We start from the raw sequence: 25,011 nt of genomic DNA, 5'->3' as shown, positions 1-25,011 counted from the left end.
GGTTATTTGTTTTCTTGTTGTTGAGTTTCATAAGTTCTCTACATATTATGGATATTAATCTCTTATCAGATATATGATATGCAAATATCTCCTCCCATTCTGTGGGTTGCCTTTTCTTTTTTATGTTGTTTTTGATATGCAGATTTTAAAGATTTTCACGAAGTCCAGTTTGCTTATCTGTTGCCTATGCCTTTGGTGTCATATCCAAGAAATCACTGTCAAATCCAATGTCATGAAGCTTTTGCCCTGTGATTTCTCCTAAGAGTTTTACAGTTTCGGGTACTACATTTAGGTCTTCGATTCATTTTGAGTAAATTTTTGCATATGGTATTAGTAGGGGTCCAACTTCATTCTTCTACATAGGGATATCCAGTGTTCCTAGCATCATTTGTTGAAAATACTACCCTTTCCCTATTGAAGGGTCTTGGCATGCTTGTTAAAATCATTTGACCGTATATGCAAGGGTTTATTTCTTTTTATTCTATTTATTTATTGCTTTTTATTCTATCCCATTGGTCTGTATGTCTGTCTTTACACCAGTACCACACTGTTTCGATTATTATAGTTTTGAAATAGGAAGTATGAGTCCCCTAGATTCTTCTTCTTTTTCAAGATTGTTGTGGCTATTTCAAGGAGTTCCTTGAGATTCCATGTGAATTTTAGGATTCTTCTTTTAGGATTCTGGGTTTTTCTATTTCTGAAAAAAAATGTCATTGAGATTTTAGTAGGGTTTATACTGAATCTGCAGATTGCTTTGGGTAATATTGACGTCTTAACAATATTAAGTCTTCTAACCCATGAACATGGGATGTGTTTGCATTTATTTATGTCTTATTTAATTTATTTCAGCTGTGTTTTATAGTTTTCATTATACAAATCTTTCACCTCTTTGGTTAACTGCTAAGTATTTCATTCTTTTCTATGCTATTATAAATGGAATTGTTTCTGTAATTTTCTTTTCAGATTGCTCATTGTTAGTATGTAGAAATACAACCATATTTTTGTATGTTGACTTCGTATCCTGCTACTTTGCTGAATATTTCTAACAGCTTTTTTTTTTTGGTGAAATCTTTAGAGTTTTCTACATATAACAACATATCATCTGCAAACAGAGATAATTTTACTTCTTGCTTTCCAATTTGGATGCCTTTTATTTCTTTTTGTTGCCCAACTGCTCTGGATAGACTTCCAGTACTATGCTGAATAGAAGCGATGAAAGCAGGCGTCCTTGCCTTGTTCCTGATCTCAAAGCAAAAGCTTTCAGTCTTTCACCATTGAGCATGTTCACTGTAGATTTTTCATATATGGCTTTTATTATGTTAAGGGAGTTTCCTTCTATTCCTAGTTTATTGAGAATGTTTTTAATCATGAAAAGGTCTTCAATTTTGTCATATGCTTTTTCTGCATCAATTGAGATGAGCATGTGTTTTTTCCCTTCATCCTATTAATGCCATATATTGCATTAACTGATTTTTATATATTGAATAATCTTTGCCATGCAGGAATAAATCCAACTTGGTCATGGTATATAATCCTTTTAATATACTACTGGATTTGATTTGCTAGTATTTTGTTGAGAATTTCTGCATCAATGTTTATAAGGGATATTGGTCTGTAGTTTTCTTGTAGTGTCTTTGTCTGGCTTTGGTATCAGGATAATGCTGGTCTCATAGAGTAGATAAAAAGTGTTCCCTCCTCTTCAATTTTTTGGAACGCTTTTAGAGGGATTGGGTTAGTTCTTTGAACGTTTGGGAGAATTCACCAATGAAGCCATGAAGTCCAGAGCTTTTCTTTTTTGGGAGACATTTGATTAATGGTTAAAGTCCTTACTAGTTATAAGTCTATTCAGATTTTCTATTTCTTTTTTTTGGTGGGTACATAGTAGGCGTATATATTTATGGGGTACCTGAGATGTTTTGATACAGGTATGCAATGAGTGATCATCACATCATGGAAAATGGGGTATCCATCCCCTCAAGCATTTATCCTTTGTGTTACAGACAATCCAGTTATACTCTTTGAGTTATTTTAAACTGCACCGTTAAATTATTATTGACTATAGTCACCTGTTGTGCTATCAAATAGTAGTTCTTATTTATTCTTTCTATTTTTTTATACCAATTAACCATCCCCAACTCCACTCCCCCACTAGTTTGTAACCATCCTTCTACTCTCTATCTTCTTTTTCTTTTCTTTTTCTTTCTTTCTTTTTTGAGAGGGTCTCACTCTGTCATCCAGGCTGTAGTGCAATGGTGCAATCCATAGCTCACTGCAGCCTCAAATTCCTGGGCTAAAGTAATCTTCTCTCCTCAATCTACCAAGTAGCCAGACTACAGCCACGCACCACCATGTCTGGCTAATTAAATTTTTTTTTTTTTTTTGTAGAGACAGGATTTACTATGTTGTCTAGGCTGGCTCAGACTCCTGGCCTCAAGCAATTCTCCCACCTTAACCTCCCAAACTGCTGTGATTACATGTGTGAGCCACCATGCCCAGCCAGACTTTCTATTTCATTGAGATTTGGTCTTGGTAGGTTTTGTATTTTTAGAAATGTGTCCATTTTATCTGCGTTATCCAACTTTTTGGCATAAAATTATTTATAATACTCTCTTATAATCCTTTTTATTTCAGTTGAATTAGTAGTAATATATCCACTTTCATTTCTGATTTTAGCAATTTGAGTCTTCTCTATTTTTTCCTTAGTCTATCTAACTAAAGGTTTATCCGTTTTGTTAATCTTTTCAATAACCAACTTTTGGCTTTGTTGATTTTCTGTATTGTTTTTCTATTCTCTACTTCACTGATCTCTGTTCTAATTTTCTTCATTTCCTTCCTTCTTGCTAGCTTTAGGTTTGGTTTGTTCTTCTTTTTCTAGCTCTTTACATTGTAAAATTAGGTTGCTGATTTGATAACTTTCTTGTTTTTTAATGTAAAAATTGTAGCTATAAATCTCCCTCTTAGCACTGCTTTCAGTGTTCCATTAATTTTGGTATGTTGTATGTTCATTTTAATTAATCTCCAGGTGTTTTATAGTTTCCTTTCTGATTTATTCCTTGTTCCATTAGTTGTTTAAGAGTATAGTTCTTAATTTCTACAAATTTCTAAATTTTCCAGTTTTATTTCTGTTCTAGATTTATAATTTTATTACACTGTGTTAGGAAAGATATTTTGTCTGATATCTATCTTTTTTTTTTAGATGGAGTTTCACTCTTGTTGCCCAGGCTAGAGTGCAATGGCACAGTCTCAGCTCACTGCAACCTCTGCCGCCTGGGTTCAAGCAATTCTCCCACCTCAGCCTCCCAAGTAGCTGGGACTACAGGTGCCCGCCACCATGCCCGGCTTTTTTTTTGTATTTTAGTAGAGACAAGGTTTCGCCATGTTGGCCAGGCTGATCTGGTACTCCTGACCTCAGGTGATCCACCCCGCTAGGCATCTCAAAGTGCTAGGATTACAGGCGTGAGCCACCGTGTCTGGCCTGATATCTATATTTTAAAATCATTTAAGACACTCAATTTGTGACTTAACAAATGATCTCTCCTGGAAAATGTCTCAGGTACATTTAAGAAGAATGTATATACTGCTGTGTTGGGTAGAGTGTACTGTGTATGTCTGTTATATACAGCTTTTTTGTGTTCTCTATTTCTTTCCTTATCTCCTGTCTGGTTGTTTCACCCATTATTGGGAGTAGAATATTTGATTCTTCAACTATTATTATAGGTCTATTTCTCACTTTATTTCTGTCAGTTTTGTTTCATGCATTTTGATGGTCTGTTATTAGGTGAACTAATATCTGTAATTGTTATGTCTTCTTGCTCTATTGAACCTTGTATTAACATATAATGTCCTTTTTGTTTCTTGTAAACTTTTTCATTTAATATCTATTTTGCCTGATGTTAGTAGATCCACCCCTGCTCTCTTTTGATCACAGTAGGAATATCTCTTTCCATCCTTTCACTTTCAACCTATGTGTTTTATAGCTAAACTGAGTCTCTTGTAAACAGCATACTGTTGGATCAGATTTTTAAAAATCCATTCTGCCAACCTCTATCTTTTGATTGGAAAGTTTAATCCATTTATATTTGAAGCAATTACTGACAAGGAGGGATTTACTCTGTCATTTTGCTGCTTGTTTTCTATATAGTTTTTTTGTACCTCATACCCTTTCTTTTCTGTTTAGTTGACTTTTTTTATAGTGAAATGTTTAAATTTGTTTCTCATTTCCTCTTGTATATATTCTATAGCTATTTTCTGTGTTGTTACCATGGTGTCTTAGTATTTTCAGGCTGCTATAACACTGAGTAATTTATGAAAACAGCAGAAATTTATTTCTTAAATTTGTAGAGCCTGGGAAGTCCAAGATCAAGGCACCAGCAGATATGGTGTCTTGTGAGTGCTCGCTGTCTGCTTCATACATGGTGCCTTCAAACTACAACTTCACATGGTGAAAGGGATGAACAAGCTCCCTTAAGCCTGTTTTATAAGGGCACTAATCTCATTCATGAGGGCTTTGCCCTGATGATTTATCATCTCCCCAAAGGCCCAATCTTTTAATACTGTCACATTAGGGTTTAGGTTTTGGCATATGAATTTTGAGGGACACAAAGTTTCAGGCCATAGCCCATAGGAATTACACTTAACATCCTAAAGTTATAACACTATGATTTGATTTTATAGTAGCTTAGATTCAATAACATACAAAATATCTGCTTCTGCCGGGCGCGGTGGCTCAAGCCTGTAATCCCAGCACTTTGGGAGGCCGAGACGGGCGGATCACGAGGTCAGGAGATCGAGACCATCCTGGCTAATACGGTGAAACCCTGTCTCTACTTAAAAATACAAAAAACTAGCCGGGCGATGAGGCAGGCACCTGTAGTCCCAGCTACTCGGGAGGCTGAGGCAGGAGAATGGCGTAAACCCGGGAGGCGGAGCTTGCAGTGAGCTGAGATCCGGCCACTGCACTCCAGCCTGGGTGGCAGAGCAAGACTCCGTCTCAAAAAAAAAAAAAAAAATCTGCTTCTTTACAGCTCCATCACCACTCCTTTTAATTGTTGATGTGAACAAATTACATCTTTGTATATTGTGTGCCCCAAAACATTAATTAATAAGTCTTTTAAATACACTAGTCTCTTAAATTATGTGTAACCCTAAATATATAGTTACAAACCAAAGTTACAATAACATTAGCTTTTAAACTAAAAAATTTTTAAATGTTTTATCTTTTAAATCATGTAGAAAACAAAAGTATAGTTACAAACTGTTGTTACAATAATATTAGCTTTTATATTTGGCCATATAGCTATCTTTAGTGAGGTCATTGTTTCTTCCTACAGCTTCAAGTTACTGCCTCATGTCCTTTCATTTGAGCCTTTAGGACTCCCTTGTGTATTCTTACAAGGCAGGTCTAGTGGTAACAAACTCCCTCAGCTTTTGTTTATCTGTGAATATCTTAATTTCTCCCTCACTTTTTTTTTTTTTTTTTTTGAGACGGAGTCTCGCTCTGTCGCCCAGGCTGGAGTGCAGTGGCCGGATCTCGGCTCACTGCAAGCTCCGCCTCCTGGGTTTATGTCATTCTCCTGCCTCAGTCTCCCAAGTAGCTGGGACTACAGGCGCCCGCCACCTCGCCCGGCTAGTTTTTTTTGCATTTTTTAGTAGAGACAGGGTTTCACCGTGTTAGCCAGGATGGTCTCGATCTCCTGACCTCGTGATCCGCCCGTCTCGGCCTCCCAAAGTGCTGGGATTACAGGCTTGAGCCACCGCGCCCAGCTCTCCCTCACTTTTTAAGAATGGTTTTGCCAGATACAAAATTATTGCTTGACAGTTTTTTTCTTTTAGCACTTGGACTATATGGGCTTACTACTTTCTGGCCTTCAAAGTTCAGATGATAAATTTACTGACAGTCTTACTGAGGATCCCTTGTATGTGATGAGTCACTTCTCTCTTGCTGCTTTCAAGATTTTCTCTTTGCCTTTTGAAAATTTGATTATAGTGTTTATTTGGTGTGGCTCTTTTAGTTCATCTTACTTTACTGAGCATCTTGGATGTTTATATTCATGCCTTTCAACAGATTTGGGGAGTTTTGATCTATTATTTCTTCAGAGAGTCTTTTTTATTTTTTACCCTTTCTCTTTCCTTTCTCCTTCTCGAACTCCCACAATAAGCATGTTAGTCTGCTTGATGGTCTCCTGCAAGTCTCTTAGGCTTTGTTCACTTTTAATTCTTTTTCCTTTATGTTCTTCTGACTCAATAATTTCAGTTGTCCTATCTTCAAGTTTGTTGATTCTTTCATCTGCCTGTGCAAGTCTGCCTTTTATTCCCTCTAGTAAACTTTTCATTTCATTTGTTTTATTTTTCAGCTCTAGAATGTTTTTTCCTCTTTATTGATACTTCCATTTTGTTCATACATCATTTTCTTTACTTTCTCCACATTTTCCTTTAGTTCTTTGAGCATCTTTAAGACAGTTGTTTTAAAGTCTTTGTCTAGTAGATCTCCCATCAGGTCTTTTTTAAAAGCAGTCTCTATCGATGTATTTTTTTTTTTCCTTTGAATGGGCCATACTCTCCTGTTTTTTGTATGATGTGATTTTTGTTGTTGAAAACTCTACATTTTAATCTAATAATGTGGTAACTCTAGATATCAATTCTCTCTCTCCCCCAGGGTTTGCTGGTTTTTCTTATTGTTTTTGTTCGCTTTATTTTTTTGATTGTTGTAGGCTGTCTCTGTGCTAAGAATCAGCCTGAGGTGTACTCTTAAGGTATTCTTGGTCTTTTCTGAGCTCATGCCTTTCCCTGGGCATATGTGGTCACTTTCTAATTTTCATCATATATGTAGTAGCCTTTGAATGTTCGTCTTTAATGTTTGGCTCCCAAATGGGAAAAAAAAGAGAAAGGACAGGAGGAACAAAATGGCCACCAGCCCTTGAAATCCCCAGGAGGCCACTTCAGCCAGAGGGAAAGGGATTTACAACAATAAGAGGAGGTACAACAATAAGAGGAGGTGCAACAATGGCTGCCCATCTCTTTATTTGTACCTCTGTGATCAGAAGCAGCAATAAGCAATCAGAGAACAGATTCCCCAGTATCTGGAGAACAGGGTTTTTTGTGTGCCCACCCTGGGTCTGCAAGCTATGTGCAAGTGGCTCCAGGAACACGTGCCCAGTTGCCTGCCATGGGCTGGGGGGTGGAGGATGAGTAGTTACTATTGTACTAAGAGCACAATTTACTGTCCAAGCTTTCCCCTGGAAGTTGCAAGCCTTTAATGAATCCCAGAGTTCCAAAATACATGAGACAAATTACATCAGACAGATTCCGCCAATGCAATTGTCGTCCACAGATTCCTGGTGCTTTCTCCTCTGCCATCTTCTCAGAATGTTCTCTACCTGTTAACAATATTGTGTATATTCTTCCTGTCTTTTTTCCTATGTATATATACTTCTTCCTTAACTACAGTCATATGCACAGTTTTGAACCTGTGATCATCTGAGAATCGTTACTGCAATTCTTACATCATCTGTGGTTAGAAAAGGGTAATACTTATCTGCTAGAGGATGTACTTTTTCCTCTGAGGAACTCATCCTAGCTTCTAGGAACCTAGCCTCTTCCTTCTCAGGTCACTCTCCTTGATGTTCCACACAGCTGCAGAATTGCCTGGTTTAACTGCAAGTGATTCTGTAGTCTGTCACATATGATTCGGAAATGGGGAGACTATTGTTCGACTGAATACATGTTTTCAAAGAAACAAAGGACTTTTAAAGATGTGCAGGGAGACGTTGTGTCCAGGTTAGGAAATACTTCTGTTTAAGATGCCCTGGGTGAAACTAAAGGTGTTTCTTCAAGGACTGTCTTATCACAAAAGCAGCTGTCTGGCTTCCCTTCTAGTTCTGTTCATTTCTTGTAGGTATTAGTACTTGAATTGTGACTAAATTTGGCCAAAATCAATTATAACATTGGTGGGGGAAAAAAACTCCAAGTGTGCTAAAAGAAACCATGTATTCTATAGATGAGAGAGAATACTGAATTATGTTTTATACATGTTATTCAGTTTTTCTCACAGGCCAGCATAACTGAGGAAGAATGGGAAGTGATTGGCATGATTGTTGCAGAATGTCAGAGTTGCTAAACTTGCTTCTGTATGTAGTGGTGATTCCAGGGAAGCCCTGCCTTTTGTCACACTTCAGATTTTGAAATGGTGAGTGTTTCATTCTGGCTTGGAACAAAGATCCACCAAATGGCTTTCCCTGAAGAAAAGGAGTCTGAGGAAAAATATAAAACTGTTAAGGAGAAAGCATACCCTTACCATTTCTGTGCCCCCTGAGGATAATTCCTGGTTTTACATTCAGAGACATGAGTCTTGTGTTACCTGAGAATTTCTGCCTTTGATGTCATCAGAGCTCTGCCCGACTGCCTCCGCTTGGAGCCAGGGACCAGGTGTCCGGCCTGAAGGAAAAAAGAACAATCTCATTATCTATTGGCCCAGGGACCAAGTGTGCATGCTTCACAGAGAAACTTTCTCTAAACCAGCACCTAAAGCAATGAAACCTTCAGGATCCTGGCCCTAGACTATTTCCACCACTGCCATCTTCTATGTCAAAGATGATGGATGCAGAAAAGTCATGTCTAATACACTGTGAAGAGAACAAATTATTAAGGCCCATCATCTAAATGCATGTTAGAACTTCTCTACCAAAATATACCATCTCCAGGGATGCTCATCCATTATCCACAATGTGCCCAGCAATACTAGGGCTGGATAAAAAAGTGAAAGATGAGTAACTGCTGACATAAATCAGGCCTCCCATCCATGAGGATCCAAATCATTCTCTCAAGTGCATTGTGCTTAAGTATTACACAAGTTACATATGAATATATTCTTATAGTTAAGAATTCAAAGAATAAAGAAGATAATGGAAAAAAAAAACCAAAATTCCTCTTCTCTTCTTGTTCCTCCCCCCAGTCCCAATTTTCTATCCCAGAGTCACCATGGCTAAAAGCTTGGTGTTTATCTCTTCAATTATTGTTTCTTTTTGGTATTTCCATACATACATCTGTATATATACAGATACATGTTTTGGTTGGTCTACCCAAGTTTAAAATCCCATTCCTAGGTGTTCCAGAACTCTCCCTTCACTTGGTTATTCTAAATGGTGTTTCCTCTGCTGCACTGGTAGGACACCTATCTATTCTGTTTCTGTCATGAACTAGGCATTAAATAATCATGTCCCAAAGTCTCCAGAACAATCCAGATTGCTGTACTATTTAAAAAGCAACATGAAAAGCATGAATGTTCATTATAGATTATTTATAATAGTGAACAATTAATAATGACCTGTGTTCAACACAGGATTTTAGGTAATGTAGGGTTCAGTATTACATGATGGAGTACTAAGCACCTGTATTTTTATTATTTTATTTTTCATTTTATTTCATTTTTGAGACAAGGTCTCCCTCTGTCTCCCAGGATGGAATGCAGTGATATGATCATGATTCACTGCAGCCTCAACCTTCCAGACTCAAGTGATCCTTCCACTTCAGCCTCTTGCATAGTTGGGATCACAGGTATGTATCACCACACTCTGCTAACTTTTAAAATTTTTTGTAGAGACAGGGTCTCACTATGTTTCCCAGGCTGGTCTCAAACTTCTGGACTCGAGTGATCCTCCCGCCTTTGCCTCCTAAAGTTCTGGGATTACAGGCATGAGCTACTGCACCCTGCAGGAAACTGAATATTTACAAAGACTCATTTTGGAGAAATGAATTTGTGTAAATAGAATGATAACTATTTTAAAAATTCATTGAGAAATACACAATAATATTCTGAAATGTTTCCTTCTAAGTGGTAGAATCACCATTTAAGAAAAAATCAACTCTCTCTTTTTTTTTTTTGAGACAGAGTCTTGCCACAGGCTGGAGTGCAGTGGTGCTATCTCAACTCACTGCAACCTCCGCCTCCCAGGTTCAAGCAATTCTGATTCCTCAGCCTCCTGAGTAGCTAGGACTACAGGTGCTTGCCACCATGCCTGGCTAATTTTTTTTTATATTTTTAGTAGAGACAAGGTTTCGCCATGCTGGCCAGGCTTGTCTCGTACTCCTGGGCTCAAGTGATCCTCCCACCTTGGCCTCCCAAAGTGCTGGGATTATAGGCGTGAACCACCATGCCTGGTCAAAAAACTCTCTTAAGAAACATTTTTTCAACTTTTCTACAACATATATAATATATAAGTCATTATAAAAACCTTTTAAGATAAGGCACATTTTTAAAAATTGGACTATCATGTTGAAGGGTCTCTAAAACTTATAACACATTAATCAAATGGGCACTGTAATTTTCATTAAAACTTTTTAAATTAATGAGTGCACTTGTTCTAGAATAAAGATATTTTAGAGCAAAATATATAGTAACTGCTAGATTTTTAGCTAGTTTATTAACGGAACAAAAAGTAAAAAAATAAAAATAAAAAAAGAAGAAAACACTAATATACAGCCCTTTGTCTAATTCCATAAGAGAGGGTAGACTTGGAAATGATTGTTCTTAGATTTAAGAAATTCCTGTCCACTACAGAAAGACCTTCTAGGCCAGGGGTCTGCAATCTTGGCTTTATTGACATTTGGGCTATGTAATTCTCTATTGTGGGGGTGGTCCTGTGTATTGTAGGATGTTTAACAGCATCCCTGGTCTCTACGCACTAGACACCAGTAGCACACCCCTGCTCATGGCCACTTGTAACAACCCAAAAATGACTCCAGACATTGCCAAATGTCTCCTGGGAGGCAAAATTTCCCCTGTTTGGGAACTACTAGGCATAAAATAGGCTTCAACATAGGTTAGCAATTCCCACTGGTTCTTTCTTTTCTTTTCTTTTCTTTTTTTTTTTTTTTTTGAGACAGGGTCTTGCTCTGGAGTGCAGTAGCATGATCTCAGCTTACTGCAACCTCTGCCTCTAAGGCTCAAGCAACCCTGTCACCTCAGCCTCCTGAGTAGCTGGGACTACAGGTGCACACCACCACAGCTGGCTAATTTTTTATATTTTTGGTAGTAAAAAATGGGGTTTCAAATAGAAAAATAGAAACATGGGGTTTTGCCATGTTTGCCAGGATGGTCTTGAACTCCTGAGCTCAAGCGATCCGCCCACCTCAGCCTCCCAAAGCATTGGGATTATAGGCATGAGCCATCGCACCTGACTCTTCCCACTGGTTTTCATAAATATGACAAGAAACAATATCAGAGGGGTTAAAGGGGAATCAGTTTCTCCCTAAAACAGAAAGGCAAACTCTATCTTGTAAAAAAAAAAAAAAAAAAAAAACAAAAAACAAAAAAAAAAAATCATTGCTGCTAGAAGTGAGTAACCAGGACTTAGTCAGGGTTTGTCAGAGTGCTTTTAATCCAAATATTCCCTTAAAGGGATTTTCCCTTATGAGATGCCCCCAGAATCTCAGAATTCAAAAGCAGAGTCATTCTGCTGAAGTACTCCTTCACGTGGGCTCCCTTCCCACAGAAGGGCTTTGCAGATTCAGCAGATCAGGGGTTTTCACACTTGGGATACTGTAACTCATCAGGAGAAATATCGTTTACTTCTCTCCTCAATCTCAAGCACCTACTGCACTTAAGAGCAGGCTCAGTGGACATTGCTTCTGTCTCGTGTCCACAGATGGTTCCTCTTCCCTCCCATTTATAACCACCCAGAATAACCACCACCCCTGGGCTGCAATTCCTGCAAGCCAGGGAGGGAGCTTTGAAGCAGACCTAACTGTCAGCTCCGGGCCAACACCATCTGACTAAGCTATGGGCTGCCCTGGCATCAGAGTGGAGAGGCAGTGCAACATGGTTCAAGGAACGCTGGACCCCGAGGCAGAAAACCTGGACTCTAGCCCCAGCTTTGCCACCAGCCGTAAACAGGGGCAGGCCACTTTACTTCTGCCTTGGCTTCTCTAGCTGTACAGGAAGGAGTTGGGCTGGCTGAGCTCAAAGGGCCTTTCTTGTTCTTACACTGGAGGCTTCTCATAATCTCTAAGTGAAGGAAACGACAAGTGTGATCGGAAATGATCGTTCTAGTATCTTCTAGGTTTACACCTTAGAGAGCGCGTCTGGCCTTTCCTCTCATCCCCCACTGTTGCTATCATCATTCCGGCTGGTATGAGAGCCTCCATCACTCCTTCCTCAACCTCCTCTCCTCGTAGAGAACTGAGCCCCCTCAGTCTCTGAGAGAGGTCACCCTACATACCAGCAGACCTCACTTCCTGTCCACAGGTGCTCGGGCCAGAGGTGAGCTAATCATATTCTCTCTCCCGACAACTTGCAATTTAAAAATTAGATTTCAAGATCGTTAAGAGCAATGTACATGTATTATAAAAACTTGAACTAATTAGTAAAGAAAATGAAAATCACCCAACATTTCACCATTGAGTGTTAACCACTTTTAATATTTTGGTGTACAGGCTGGGTGCAGTGGCTCACACCTGTAATCCCAGTACTTTGGGAGGCTAAGGCAGGCAGATCACTTGAGGCCAGGAGTTGGAAACCAGCCTGACCAATGTGGGGAAACCCTAAAATACAAAAATTAGCTGGGCATGGTGGTGCACGCCTGTAGTCCCAGCTACTCAAGAGGCTGAGGCAGGAGAATTGCTTGAACCTGGGAAGCAGAGGCTGCAGTGAGACAAGATCGCACCATTGCACTCCAGCCAGGGCAACAGAGTGAGATCTAATCTCTAAATAAATGAATAAGTAAATAAATAAAATATTTTGGTGTGCATATTTCAAATAGAAGATCTATTTGATCTTCTCCCTTTCTACACAGATACACAAATTTATTTTTTTAACAAAATGTAGATTTTATTTTATATGCTTTTTTGTATACATTTTTTGGTATTGTTTTTACGTAACAAGGTGTTTTTATGTAAAAAGGTAAACATTTTCCCATGTCACTAAATATTTGATAGCACCATTTTTTAATGGTTACATAGCGTTCCATTGTGTGGCTCTGCCTGCATTTATTTAACCCCAATACTGGAGATGTGTGCTATTTCCAAATTTTTTTATTATGTAAATGGTTCAGCAATGCATATATGAGTGAATGTTTTAATTTATTAATTCAACAAATACGTAAGGAGTGTCTGTGTACCTCACTTTATTCTGAGAGCTGGAAATAAGCCAGTGAATAAAAACTGCTGCAGTCCCTGCCATTCAGGGCCTTACACTGTACTGTGGAGGCAGACAAGTAACAGGTAAATAATGTCTGGAGGTGATAAATGCTTTGAAGACAATTAAAAAACAGTGTAAAGAGAATAAAAAGTGATAGGGCAGGAAGAGCTTCTATCTTATACAGGGTAGTCAGGGGAGACCTCTCTGATAAGTTACTGCCATGGATTGAATCATGTTTCTCCAAAATTCATATGTGGAAGCCCTAGCCCCAGTGTGATGGTATTTGGAGGTGTGGCTTTTGGCAGGTCATTAGGTGTAAGTGAGGTCATGAGGATGAGACCATCATGATGGGATTAGTGCCCTTATCAAATAGGACACCAGGAAGCTTGTGTGGCACCAAGTGTGCACACAGTGAGAAGGTAGCCCTCTGCAAGCCAGGAGGAGAGCCCTCCCCAGAAACTAAATTGACATGCACCTTGATCTTGGACTTCTCAGCCTCCAGAACCAGGAGAAAATAAATTTCTGTTGTTTGTGCCACCCAGTCTACAGTATTTTGTTATGGCAGCCTGAGCTAAGACAGGTACCATTTGATCAAAGATCAAGAGAAAGTAGGGAGACAGTCATGTGGATATTTGGAGAAACTATACCAAAAAGTATATAAAATAAAATCTAAATTTTGTAAAAAAATAGTTTGTATATTTAGGTAGAATAGAAGTTGATCAAATAAAGAGAGAAAAGACCAGACATATGTACACCAATGTATTAAAAGTGGTTATCGTCACTTAGAATCAGATATCAGAAGGAACAGCAAATGCAGAGCCCAGGAGCAAAAATGTGCTTGGAATGTGCTGGAAATGGCAGGTGTTGTTAGAGCATAATGAGGTAGGAGGAGAGTGGTGAAAGGGGAGGGAGGCAGTTCACGTAGGTCTTATGAGCTATGATAGGAATTTCCAATTGACTTGGGGCGAGATGGGGATTCCCTGGAGGATTCTGAGCAGAGGGTAGTGACTGGACTTGGGCTGTAGACAAATCACTTGGGCTGCAGTGTGAAGCAGTGGAGCCTGTTAGCAGGTTCCAGCAACAATTTGGGTGAGGAATGACAGTGGCTTAGGGCAGAATGGGAGTGGCAGAGGAGGTGAGAGAGATCAGATTCTCGATGCATTTCAAAGACAAACACCCGAGTTCACTGGTAAGTTGGATGCAAGAGTAGAAGACAGAAGTCAAAGACAACTATGAAGTATGTGGTGTAACAAAAAACTGAGAAGGAGTCAGTGTGCAATGGAAGGAGAAACGAGAGAGCTGTCATAAAATCTAAATGAAGAAGTGTTTCAGAAAGAGGGAGTGACGGGCTGAGGCTAGGGCCTCTGACACTGTAGTTGGCAACATGGAGATCCACTGGTGGCCTTGGTAAGAGTGCTTACCATGGTGCAGAGGGGAGAAAGCCTGGGAGGACTTGGCTCCAGAGAGAACAGAGGGCGGGGAAGTGGAGATAGTGTTGGCTAAGAGAAGAGCAGAAAAATGGTTCAGGGACCAGAGTAGGTCCAGGGAGATACTCTATAGACATTACAGCACATTCATGGGTTCAAAGAAATAAAGGATTGTCCTGGAAGGACAGAAGCTGTGGTAAAAGAGTGGGGTGCTGGAAGACAGCTTTTGAAGAGGTATGGTCAGCAGTAAAAACCAGGTTTCGCCAAGGAAAGCTCATCAGGGCAGAGGTTCTTACTCCCCAGCTGCCTTCCGCAAAGATGGAAATAAATACTCTCCTACTGGCAGTGTGCGTTGTCCTCTGGATTCTCTGTCTTGGGACATCTAATCCTTTAATTTTTATGACATGAACTATTCCATACTGTTGAAGTTACTGCAGTGCCTAATGGAGAGGTTCCATTGCTAATGGAAATAACGGTGAGTAGTTTTACTGTTAAGTGTAAAGTAACTCTATTTTAAAATAGGAGTTGAATCATAAAGCGATACCACCTCATACCTATTAGAATGGCCACTATACAATAAAAATAAGATAAGATAAAATAAAATAAAAACCAGAAAATAAAAATTGTTGGAGAGAATATAGAGAAATTGAAACCCTTGCACACTGTTGGTAGAAGTGTAAAATGGTCCAGTGGATATGAAAATGGTATAGCATTTCCTCAAAAAATTAAAAATAGAATTACCATATGATCCAGCAATTCTACTTTGGGTATTGAAAGCAGGGACTTGAACAGATATTTGTACTTCCATATTCAGAGCATTCACAAAAGTTAAGAGGTGGAAGCAGCCCAAGTGTCCATCAAGGGATTAATGGATAACAAAATGTGGTACACATCCATACAATGGAATACTATTCAGCCTTAAAAAGGAAATAAATTTTGACATATGCTACAACATAGATGAATTTTGAGGACATAAGCTAAGTAAAATAAACCAGGCTTAAAAAGACGAATACTATATAATTCCACTTATATGAGGTCCCTAGAGCAGTCAAATTAGTAGAGACAAAGAGTAGAAGGTACTGCCAGGGGCCAGGGGAAGAGGAGGATGGGGAGTTGTTCAGGACTCGGGATATAAACACAATTATGTTTGAAATGTGAATTTTTCAAGCACATGTGAGGCACTTGTTTATCTAAATCTCTCCAAAGGGTCAGGGCCTCAGTGTATCTGTTGATAGGAAGATAATGTCATTCTTTCTACCATCATTATGTTAACAAATATTTGTGATCTTTGCATTTTTCCCAGAATTCCTACTGACAGTTTTTGTTCATTTTCTTTTTATTGTTGTAAAATACACATAACATACAATTTACCATTAGTGACATTTAGTACATTTACAGTGTTGTGTAACCATTACTTCTATATAGTTTCAAAATGTTTCTATCACCCCAAAAGGAAAATTTAACTTTTTTTTTGAGACAGGGTCTTGCTCTGGCACCCAGGCTGTAGTGCAGTGGCACCATTATGGCTCACTGCAACCTCCACCTCCCAGGCTCAAGCAATCCTACCATCTCAGCCTCCCAGGTAGCTGGGACTACAGGCATGCACCACCACACTCGGCTAATTTTTGTATTTTTTTCGCAGTGATGGGGTTTCACCATGTTGCCCAGGCTGGTCTCGAGCTCTTGAGCTCAAGCCATCCACCTGCTTCGGCCTCCCAAAGTGCTGGGATTACAGGCATGAGCCAGTGTACTCAGCCTAATTTTTTTTTCAGAGAGAGGATCTCACTGTTGCGCAGGCTAGAGTGCAGGGACACAATTATAGCTCACTGCAGTCTCAAACTCCTGGGCTCAAATGATACTCCTGCCTGAGCCTCCCCAGCAGCTGAGACTATAGGAGCACACCACCATGCCTGGCTAATTTTTAAAATTTTTTTTATAAAGACAGAGTCTTGCTATGTTGCCCTGGCTGCCAAAAGAAAGCCTTGCATCTATCAGTACTCACCATTCCTTTCTTCCCCTTGTCTCTGGAAACCACTAACCTATTTTCTGCCTCTGTGGATTTGCCTCTTCTGGGCATTCCTTCTAAATGAAATTATACGGTATGTGGTCTTTCGTTTCTGGATTCTTTCACTTACATAATATTTTCAAGGTTTGATATAGTTTGAATATGTGTCCTCACCAAATCTCATGTTGAACTGTAATCCCCAGTTTAGAGGTGGGGCCTGGTGTGAGGTGTCTGAGTCATGGGGGCAGATCCCTTACGGCTTGGTGCTGTCCTTGAGATAGTGAATTCTTGCAAGGTCTGGTTAAGTGTGTGGCATCTCCTCCAACCACTCTCCCTCTTGCTCCACTCTGTCATGTGACACAAGTGCTCCTCATTCGCCTTCCACCATGACTGGAAGCTCCCGGAGGTTTCCCAAGAAGCAAATGCTGGCATTGTGCTTCCTGTGCAGCCTGCAGAACTGTAAGCCAATTAAACCTCTTTTCTTATAAATTACCCAGTTTTAAGTATTTCTTTATAACAATGTGAGAACAAACTAACACAAGGTTCATCCATGTTGTAGCAATGTATCAGTGCTTCCATCCTATTTCTTGTTGAATCATATTGTATGGCCACACCACATTTTGCTCCTGTGTTCATCAGTTATTTCCACCTTTTAGCTATTGTGCATAGTGCTGCTATGAATATTTATGTACAAGTTCTTGTTTGAACACTAGTTTTAAATTCTTTTTAGCCTATACCCGGGAGTGGAACTGATGGCTCATAATGGTAATTATATATTTCACTTATTGAGGAACCTAATGCATTTTAAAAACATTAGGAAAAAAAAAAAATAGGCTGGGCACGGTGGCTTACACCTGTAATCCCAACACTTTGGGAGGCCAAGGCAGGCGGATCACTTGAGGTCAGGAGTTCAAGACCAGCCTGGCCAACAGGATGAAACCCCGTCTGTACTAAAAATACAAAAATTAGCCGGGTGTGCTGGTACATGTGCTACTTGGGAGACTGAGGCAGGAGAATCACTTGAGCCCAGGAGGCAGAGGTTGCAGTGAGCTAAGATTGCGTCACTGCACTCCAGCCTGGGTGACAGAGTGAGACTATCTCAAAAAAATGAAACAAAAGAAAACACACACACACACAAAACACAAAACTAAACAAAGCCATTCAATCAATGGAAGAAAACAGCAAACACCTGCAGAGTGGAGACACTGATGATGGCTAGTGGAAGAGCCAAGCATGTGTGCTCGTGTGTGTGTCTGTGTGTGTGTGCTTGCGTGTGTGTGTGTCAGAGAGACAGCAAACAAGCAGGTGGGGACAGAGAGCACACAGGCGACCACAGTGCGTGAGAACACACTCATCTGATGGAAACAACACTGTGTCCCAGACCACAAAGAACTCATCTAGGGGAGCCAGGTCAACAGTGAGCAAGAAGAAAACTGGTAAGGAAAAATGTAATCAGACAGGCATACGCCAGATCTGATTCACACTAATATAATTATCAAGGTTCTGCATTAGGGCTCACAGGGATGACAAGAACATGCATATTTAATTTCGCTGGGAGGCTGGTGGAGTACTTCGTGTCCACTGATGCCACATCAATCTAAAACAGTATCTTAATTTTAAAATTGCACTTGCCCTTTCAAGTCTGTGCAATGTCAGTTCATTTAATAGGCTTTTTAAAAAACTGCTCCTTTGTAAACATCAGGAGATTACTTTTGGTGTGCAGACTGCCAACTGCGCCCTCCTAGCAAGCTGTGTGCAGTGAGGGGGTGTAGCTTTTCTTTTCTTCTTGAGGGTGCCAGTGAGCACCATGGGCATAAAATGCAGCTAGCTGTAGATTAGAACTGACTGAATCTGAAGGTTGAGGGCCCCCACAGCACATTACTGAGAAAGACTGAAGAGCAGAAAGAGGTTTTTAGGAATCTGTTTTCTGGAATGGTTTAGGGCAGATCAGCAAAACATGACCAGCAGACCAAATCCAGCCCATACCTGTTTTCGTAAATAAAGTTTTATTGGAACTCAGCCATGCCCATTCATTTACGTATTGTTTGTGGCTGCTGATTGATTTAATAATCAGCAGAATTGAGTAGTTACAATCAAGACCTGCATTACTTCAAATATGTATTCTCTGGTCCTTTACAGAAAATGTTTGCTGACCTCTGGTTTAGGGTATAGGCTACAATTAAAAAGCCTTCAGGGCCAGGTGGGTGTAAGGGAAAGCTGTGGGGCTTATGGCATGAACGTGGCCAGTCAGCAAACCCTGCCTCACGGGAAGGAAAGGAGCCCAAATGAGCTAGTAGCTGGGATTCTGTACATGTGCATTTTCCAAGGGCACAGTTATTTCAATACTGCCAATAAGTATAATGAATTAAATTAAGAAAAACAGTATAAATTCTTGATTTACAACTTGGTGACAGTATAATAAAAGGAATTCCTTACTTCCCCCCTCAGCTGTCTGTCTAGGTCACCAAGGCCAAATCCTGTTTATGAAATGCTTGCGTGGACCTGGATGTCTGGGAGGGACTGAGTTGACCCTGTTCATTGGCAGCTTATAGCCTCCTGTCACACAGACTAGACTTACTTCACGCACCCCGGCCGACATCATGGCCATGTCCTTCATTGTTCTATATTTCCATCTCCAAACTAATGGCCAGCAAATCAAGTCCTTGCCCTTGCTCCACCCCATCAGTCCCAGACCTGTATACCCTGCGCTCCACCTGCCACATGGCATTTCCCCCTTGTAGCCCTCCAGCCACCTCCCCTCACTATGAATGATAGGAATCCCATCACCTCCCCCTGAAACCTCCAGTTCCTTCTTGGTGTCACATCCTCCATCCAGCCCAAGGTAAGCACTCCTGGGACCCTGGCTCCTCCACCTTCCTTGATCCTATCTGGGCCTGGTTCTCCAAACCCTGATCACTCTGAAGACCTCCTCCATCCATCCTCCCCTCACACAGACTCTTTTTTTTTTTTTTTAGATGGAATTTTGCTCTTGTTGCCCAAGCTGGAGTGTAATGGCACGATCTTGACTCACTACAACCTCTGCCTCTCAGGTTCAAGCGATTCTCCTGCCTCAGCCTCCCGAGTAGCTGGGATTACAGGTGTGCGCCACCACACCCGGCTAACTTTGTATTTTTGTAGAGACGGGGTTTCACCATGTTGACCAGGCTGGTCTCAAACTCCTGACCTCAGGTGATCCTCCCGCCTCGGCCTTCCAGCACAGGCTCTTATAATGGCTGGCTAACAGGTTCCCTGACCCTGGTCTCTACCTCCTCTGATCAAGACACTGGTTAACTGTCTCAACCTGCATCTCATCATGTCTGTTTTCAGAGTTTGCCACGGCCAAATGGAACTGGCCCTGGTTCAGACCGATGTGGGTTCAAAATTCCTGGCTCTGGCTTTAATCTGCTGTGAGGCTTTAGACAAGTCACTTGGCCTTTTCCCTGTCTGGAAACTCTGCATTAAGGACAAATGATAAGGTATGCAAAGCACCTAGAACAGTGCCAGGCACGAACATCCACAGCATCCGCCGCGGGGTCCATGGCGCCCCTGGAATTGTCGTTTAGTGTTCTCACTGACGGTTCTTCCCTGCTTACAGTTGCACGCTCCAATGCGTTAGGCGGGACACAGACTATTAGAAGGCACACTTATCTCCTTGTCCCCGCAGGTTCATGTGCAGGCAGCCCCGTGCAGCCTGGCTCCTTCCGGCCCACTCAGATCTGGCTGCCTGTTGATGAAGGGGGTCCCTTGGCTCTGCTCTCCCTGCCATGTGGAAAGTCCCGTGAGGCACATTCTGACCACAGGGGGCCAGGCTCAGTTTCCTCATGTGTGAGTCCTGCTGCCTGAGGGAGTAAAGGAGCCTAATTCCGGGTGCAGTATTAGGAGGTCTGCTGCTGGGGAACCTAAGGTGTGTCCTCCAGTAAGAACACCAACACCTAGGTTTTTATCAAGCTGATTCCTGTGCATATTTCACAAGATGGGAAAAGCGGTGTTGTATATGGACACATACACAACACTCCCGACCTTGCGCCTCCGGCAGCTTGTATGGTCTTACTCAGCCAGGCACCTTGGGCCCTGACATACCACATGGGACATATGGTTTGTACATGCACCAAGCACAATCACGCTTTCTCCTGGGTCTGTCCTGTCCTCAGCCTGGATGCCTTCCCACCCACGTGGAACTGTGACCCTCTCTCTCTTTCAAGCCCCCAGCATCCACCTGCACCCCCATGCCCACTGAAGTGCGCTTGGCACTCTAAACAATCACTGATTAAGACACTCTTATGGGGTCTAATTCTCATCTATCTCAGGAGTGTGTGTGGTGGGTGCGTGGGGAGGAGACCTTATTTCTTACACTCTGCAGCCTCTGGTGCCTGTAGGGTGCCTGCTGTATGACAGGAGGTTCATGTGAGCATGCTGAACTGAGCAGGGATGGGAGATGGACACAGCACTTGTCTTCCCCATTGCTGGCTCTTCATGTTCTATTTAACCTTCAGTGGGTGGGATTTACCTCCATCCTCCTTCACACTGCTCCCTTTCTCTCTCTCTCAACTCAGAGCAGTTGGTATTTACATATTATTACAAAGGGCACACAAGGTTATATCTCTAAATGCACAGCCACACAGGCCAGCAGAGAGATGTCCCAGTGGACCCAGAGATGAACATCCACCTGAGCACAAGGCAGGCCCGTGTTCCCCCAACCTGAGCACAGGGCAGGCCCACTTTCCTCTGACTGGAGCACAGGGCAGGCCTGTGTTCCCCACACCTGAGCACAGGGCTGGCCTGTGTTCCTCACTCCTGAGCACAGGGCAGGCCCACTTTCCCCCAACCAGAGCACAGGGCCGGCCCGTGTTCCCCCCACCTGAGCACAGGGCCGGCCCGTGTTCCCCCCACCTGAGCACAGGGCCGGCCCCTGTTCCCCCCACCTGAGCACAGGGCAGGCCGGTTCCCCTCACCTGAGCACAGGGCAGGCCCGTGTTCCCCACACCTGAGCACAGGGCAGGCCTACTTTCCCCCAACCGGAGCACAGGGCAGGCCCGTGTTCCTCACTCCTGAGCACAGGGCAGGCCCACTTCCCCCCAACCGGAGCACAGGGCAGGCCCTTTCCCCCAACCAGAGCACAGGGCCCCCCCCGTGTTCCCCCCACCTGAGCACAGGGCCGGCCCGTGTTCCCCCCACCTGAGCACAGGGCGGGCCCGTGTTCCCCCCACCTGAGCACAGGGCAGGCCCACTTTCCTCCAACCGAAGCACAGGGCCGGCCCGTGTTTCCCACACCTGAGCACAGGGCAGGCCCGTGTTCCCCACACCTGAGCACAGGGCAGGCCCGTGTTCCTCACTCCTGAGCACAGGGCAGGCCCACTTTCCCCCAACTGGAGCACAGGGCAGGTCCACTTTCCCCCGACTGGAGCACAGGGCAGGCCCGTTCCCCACACCTGAGCACAGGGCAGGCCCGTGTTCCCCCGACCCGAGCACAGTGCAGGCCCGTGTTTCCCCCACCTGAGCACAGGGCAGGACTGTGTTCCCCACACCTAAGCACAGGGCAGGCCCATGTTCCCCCCATTCCCCCTCCACCTGAGCACAGGGCAGGCCCGTGTTCCCCCTACCCGAGCACAGGACAGGCCCGTGTTCCCCACACCTGAGCACAGGGCAGGCCCATGTTCCCCCCACCTGAACACAGGGCAGGCCTGCGCCCCCTCCACCTGAGCACAGGGCTCTGGGTTCCCTCCATCTGAGCACAAGGCCCTGGGTTCCCTCCACCTGAGCACAGGGCAGGCCTGCATTCCCTCTGCTCTGCAGGAAGCTGAGTTCTGCAGAAGGGACTTCACTAAGGTCCCTCTTAAAGGAGATGGGCAAAGAGCCTGGCTCATGATTCCTGGTCTCAGGCTAACCCTGGACACTGATTTTCCATCTGGAGCCACAGAGGTCTGGAATAGGGGATTATTTAGGATGTGGGGTGGGAATGCATTTGACACTCACTCCATAATGTTGACGCTGGCTCCTTCCCAATCTCATTGGCCCAGTACCAGACAAGAATTGGCTCCTCCACCTCATCACCTCATTTTCTCTCTCTCTCTCTCTCTCTTTTTTTTTTTTGGATACAGAGTCTCACTGTCACCAACGCTGGAGTGTAGTGGCATGATCACAGCTCACTGCAGCCTCCAACTCCTGGGCTTAAGCAATCCTCCCACCTCAGGCTCCCAAGAAGCTGGGACTACAGGTGTGCACTACCACACCTGGCTAATATTTTGTAGAAATGGAATCTTGTTATGTTTACAAGGCTGGTCTTAAACTCCTGGCCTCATGTGATCCTCCTGCCTCAGCCTCCCAAAGTGCTGGGGTTACAGACATGAGCGACCATGCCTGGCTCATCTCTCTACCCTTAAGGCTGAACAGTTAAGCTGGGTTAAATGTCCTCTCTTAAAGTCTGACCACACAATGAAATCAGGAGGAGGTAGGCCCTTACTGGGCTATTATTCTCAACCTTGGCTGTACGTTGGAATCACCTGGCAGCTTTTAAAAATCCTGACACCTCGATATTCTGATTATGTGGTTTAGATGTAGCCTGGCCTGCAGGATTTATAAAAGCTCCTTAGGTCATTCTAATATATAGTCAAGGTTGAGAACCATTGACCTAAGGACATTCTCCATGTCATGATTTGCCAGAGTTCTGTATTAGGGGTTTTCAGGTTCTTTCTCAGCGACTGATGCAAAATATCCTATTTTGCTGTTGTCTGGGTTTGTTAGTTCCCTTATCAAAAGCTCCAGGGAGAAGAGGGATGAGTGGTAAGTTTAGGCATCCATATCTGATGCCAAACAGTTACCCTTGGTGTTCTGTAAAAATCTCTAAATGAACACTTAGGTATCAGGAGAAATCAGTGTCCTGAAAGTTCCAGAACTATGCACAGCACTACATCCTTGCAGCAGTACAGTGAAATCATGATGTCATCCTTTAGACAGTCTGTGACCAACTGATGCACAGCAGGCGCCTAATTTTGAAGGGTCGGGAAATGCCAGGAGTCTTATCCAGGTGGTACTTACTTCTGGGAATCTTGCTGGGGTAAATCTTCTGGCATGGTTTATATTCATCCGGAGGGGGAAAGTCTTCCACAGAATGGAACGTGAATTTAGACTCAAAGTCATCTGCACACATGTTAAATGGAAAGAGTTACTCAGGTTACTGTCATGACCCAAGTTTTGATCATTTCCAGGAGCACAGAGATTACTCTGACTGCATCCACCATTTTCTGTTTGCCTGCTCAGTGCAAGGATTTTAACGACAGGGCCATTCTCCCTGAGACATCCATTCACCTCTCAAGTTTTACTGGTTGGTTGGGATGGAGGGAAGCAGGAAGAGGGAAATCCAGTCACTCCCTGTCACCCACCCAAACATACTCCAACCAATAACACCTTAAGGAAGCTGCTAAAGGGGTGGAAGTGGCACGGAGCTCTCCAGGGTCCAGAATCAGAGATGGGGACCCTCGTGCCAACAAGGAACTGGCAAAGCCCCAGCAGTCACCTGAGAAACTCCTGGGAGGGTTTCGAGGGGAGGGAGAAGTGGGTAGAATGACTGGGGAATGGAGGAGCATGGCCTGTGTCTAGGGCGGGACCTGAGCTACACAAAGCAAACAGCTTCTGCTCTGAGATCTGTTGGCAGGAGGGCAGGGCTCCTGTGACCCTTTCATGGGCTGAGCCCCTGCTTTGTGATCTGGGCCTCTGTCGGACACTAGCCCAGCACACAGAAGGGATCCAAAGATTCCATGGTCTCACATCTGACCCCAGGTGACTTTCCTTCCTACCTCCATACTTGTACTCGAAATGTCCCTCTGCCTGGTGGGCCTTCTATGTATTCTTTCTCTTTATCCATATCATTCTACTCTTTCAGGCTTATGCATTGATTTCTCCATAGACACGCAGACACACACACACGCACATGCACATGCACGCACGCGCACACACACACACACACACACACAGTTTAAATGCTGCTTCTCTTCCCTTTGTCTAATCTGAATTAGAAGGCTAGAGAGTGGGCCTCGAAACTATGCAGAAAGCCTTGAAAGGAACCCTATTTAACAGAACCTGTGGGCTGGCTGGTGCTGGAGTGAGCCCGTGTTCATGAAAGAAGCCTGCACCCTAAGATGGCAGCACTGTGGCCAGCAAACTCTCTCTCCAGAGGTTGGGAGAATCACATTCCTACCGGCAGCCAAGCCGGCAGAGGGTGCACCCCACTTACCGATGATGTGCAGGCTTCCATTTCGCAGCTGACCTCCAGACTGCTGCATCGGGGTCCAGGCTGTGGCCTGCTGGCTCTTGCTTGAAAGCTCTGTGGTAGGTGATCTTGCAGGGGGTGCTGGAGGTGGATTTAGCTTTCCCCCACCGGCCCCTTACAGAGAAGATGATGGTGTATTCAGACACATGGATGGGAATGGTGGATGCTATAACTTTAGGTG

The 25,011-nt window shown here is 43.1% G+C and overlaps 1 protein-coding gene across 1 annotated transcript in view; it reads right to left on the bottom strand.

Annotated features, from left to right (window-relative positions):
• The window catches only part of WIPF3 (WAS/WASL interacting protein family member 3), a 49,078-nt gene that overhangs the window by 3,387 nt on the left and 20,680 nt on the right, over positions 1 to 25,011 (bottom strand). The window contains exons 8-10 of the mRNA XM_030922414.1: positions 24,795 to 24,944; positions 23,600 to 23,701; positions 8,357 to 8,433 (exon numbers count right to left, since the gene is read on the bottom strand). Of these exons, the coding sequence (XP_030778274.1) occupies positions 8,357 to 8,433; positions 23,600 to 23,701; positions 24,795 to 24,944 (329 nt within the window). The remainder of the gene's footprint in view (positions 1 to 8,356; positions 8,434 to 23,599; positions 23,702 to 24,794; positions 24,945 to 25,011) is intronic.

Source organism: Rhinopithecus roxellana, chromosome 18 (assembly GCF_007565055.1).
Source record: "Rhinopithecus roxellana isolate Shanxi Qingling chromosome 18, ASM756505v1, whole genome shotgun sequence".
In the NCBI taxonomy this organism is placed as follows: domain Eukaryota; kingdom Metazoa; phylum Chordata; class Mammalia; order Primates; family Cercopithecidae; genus Rhinopithecus; species Rhinopithecus roxellana.
This window is presented reverse-complemented; position numbering and strand designations above follow the sequence as displayed.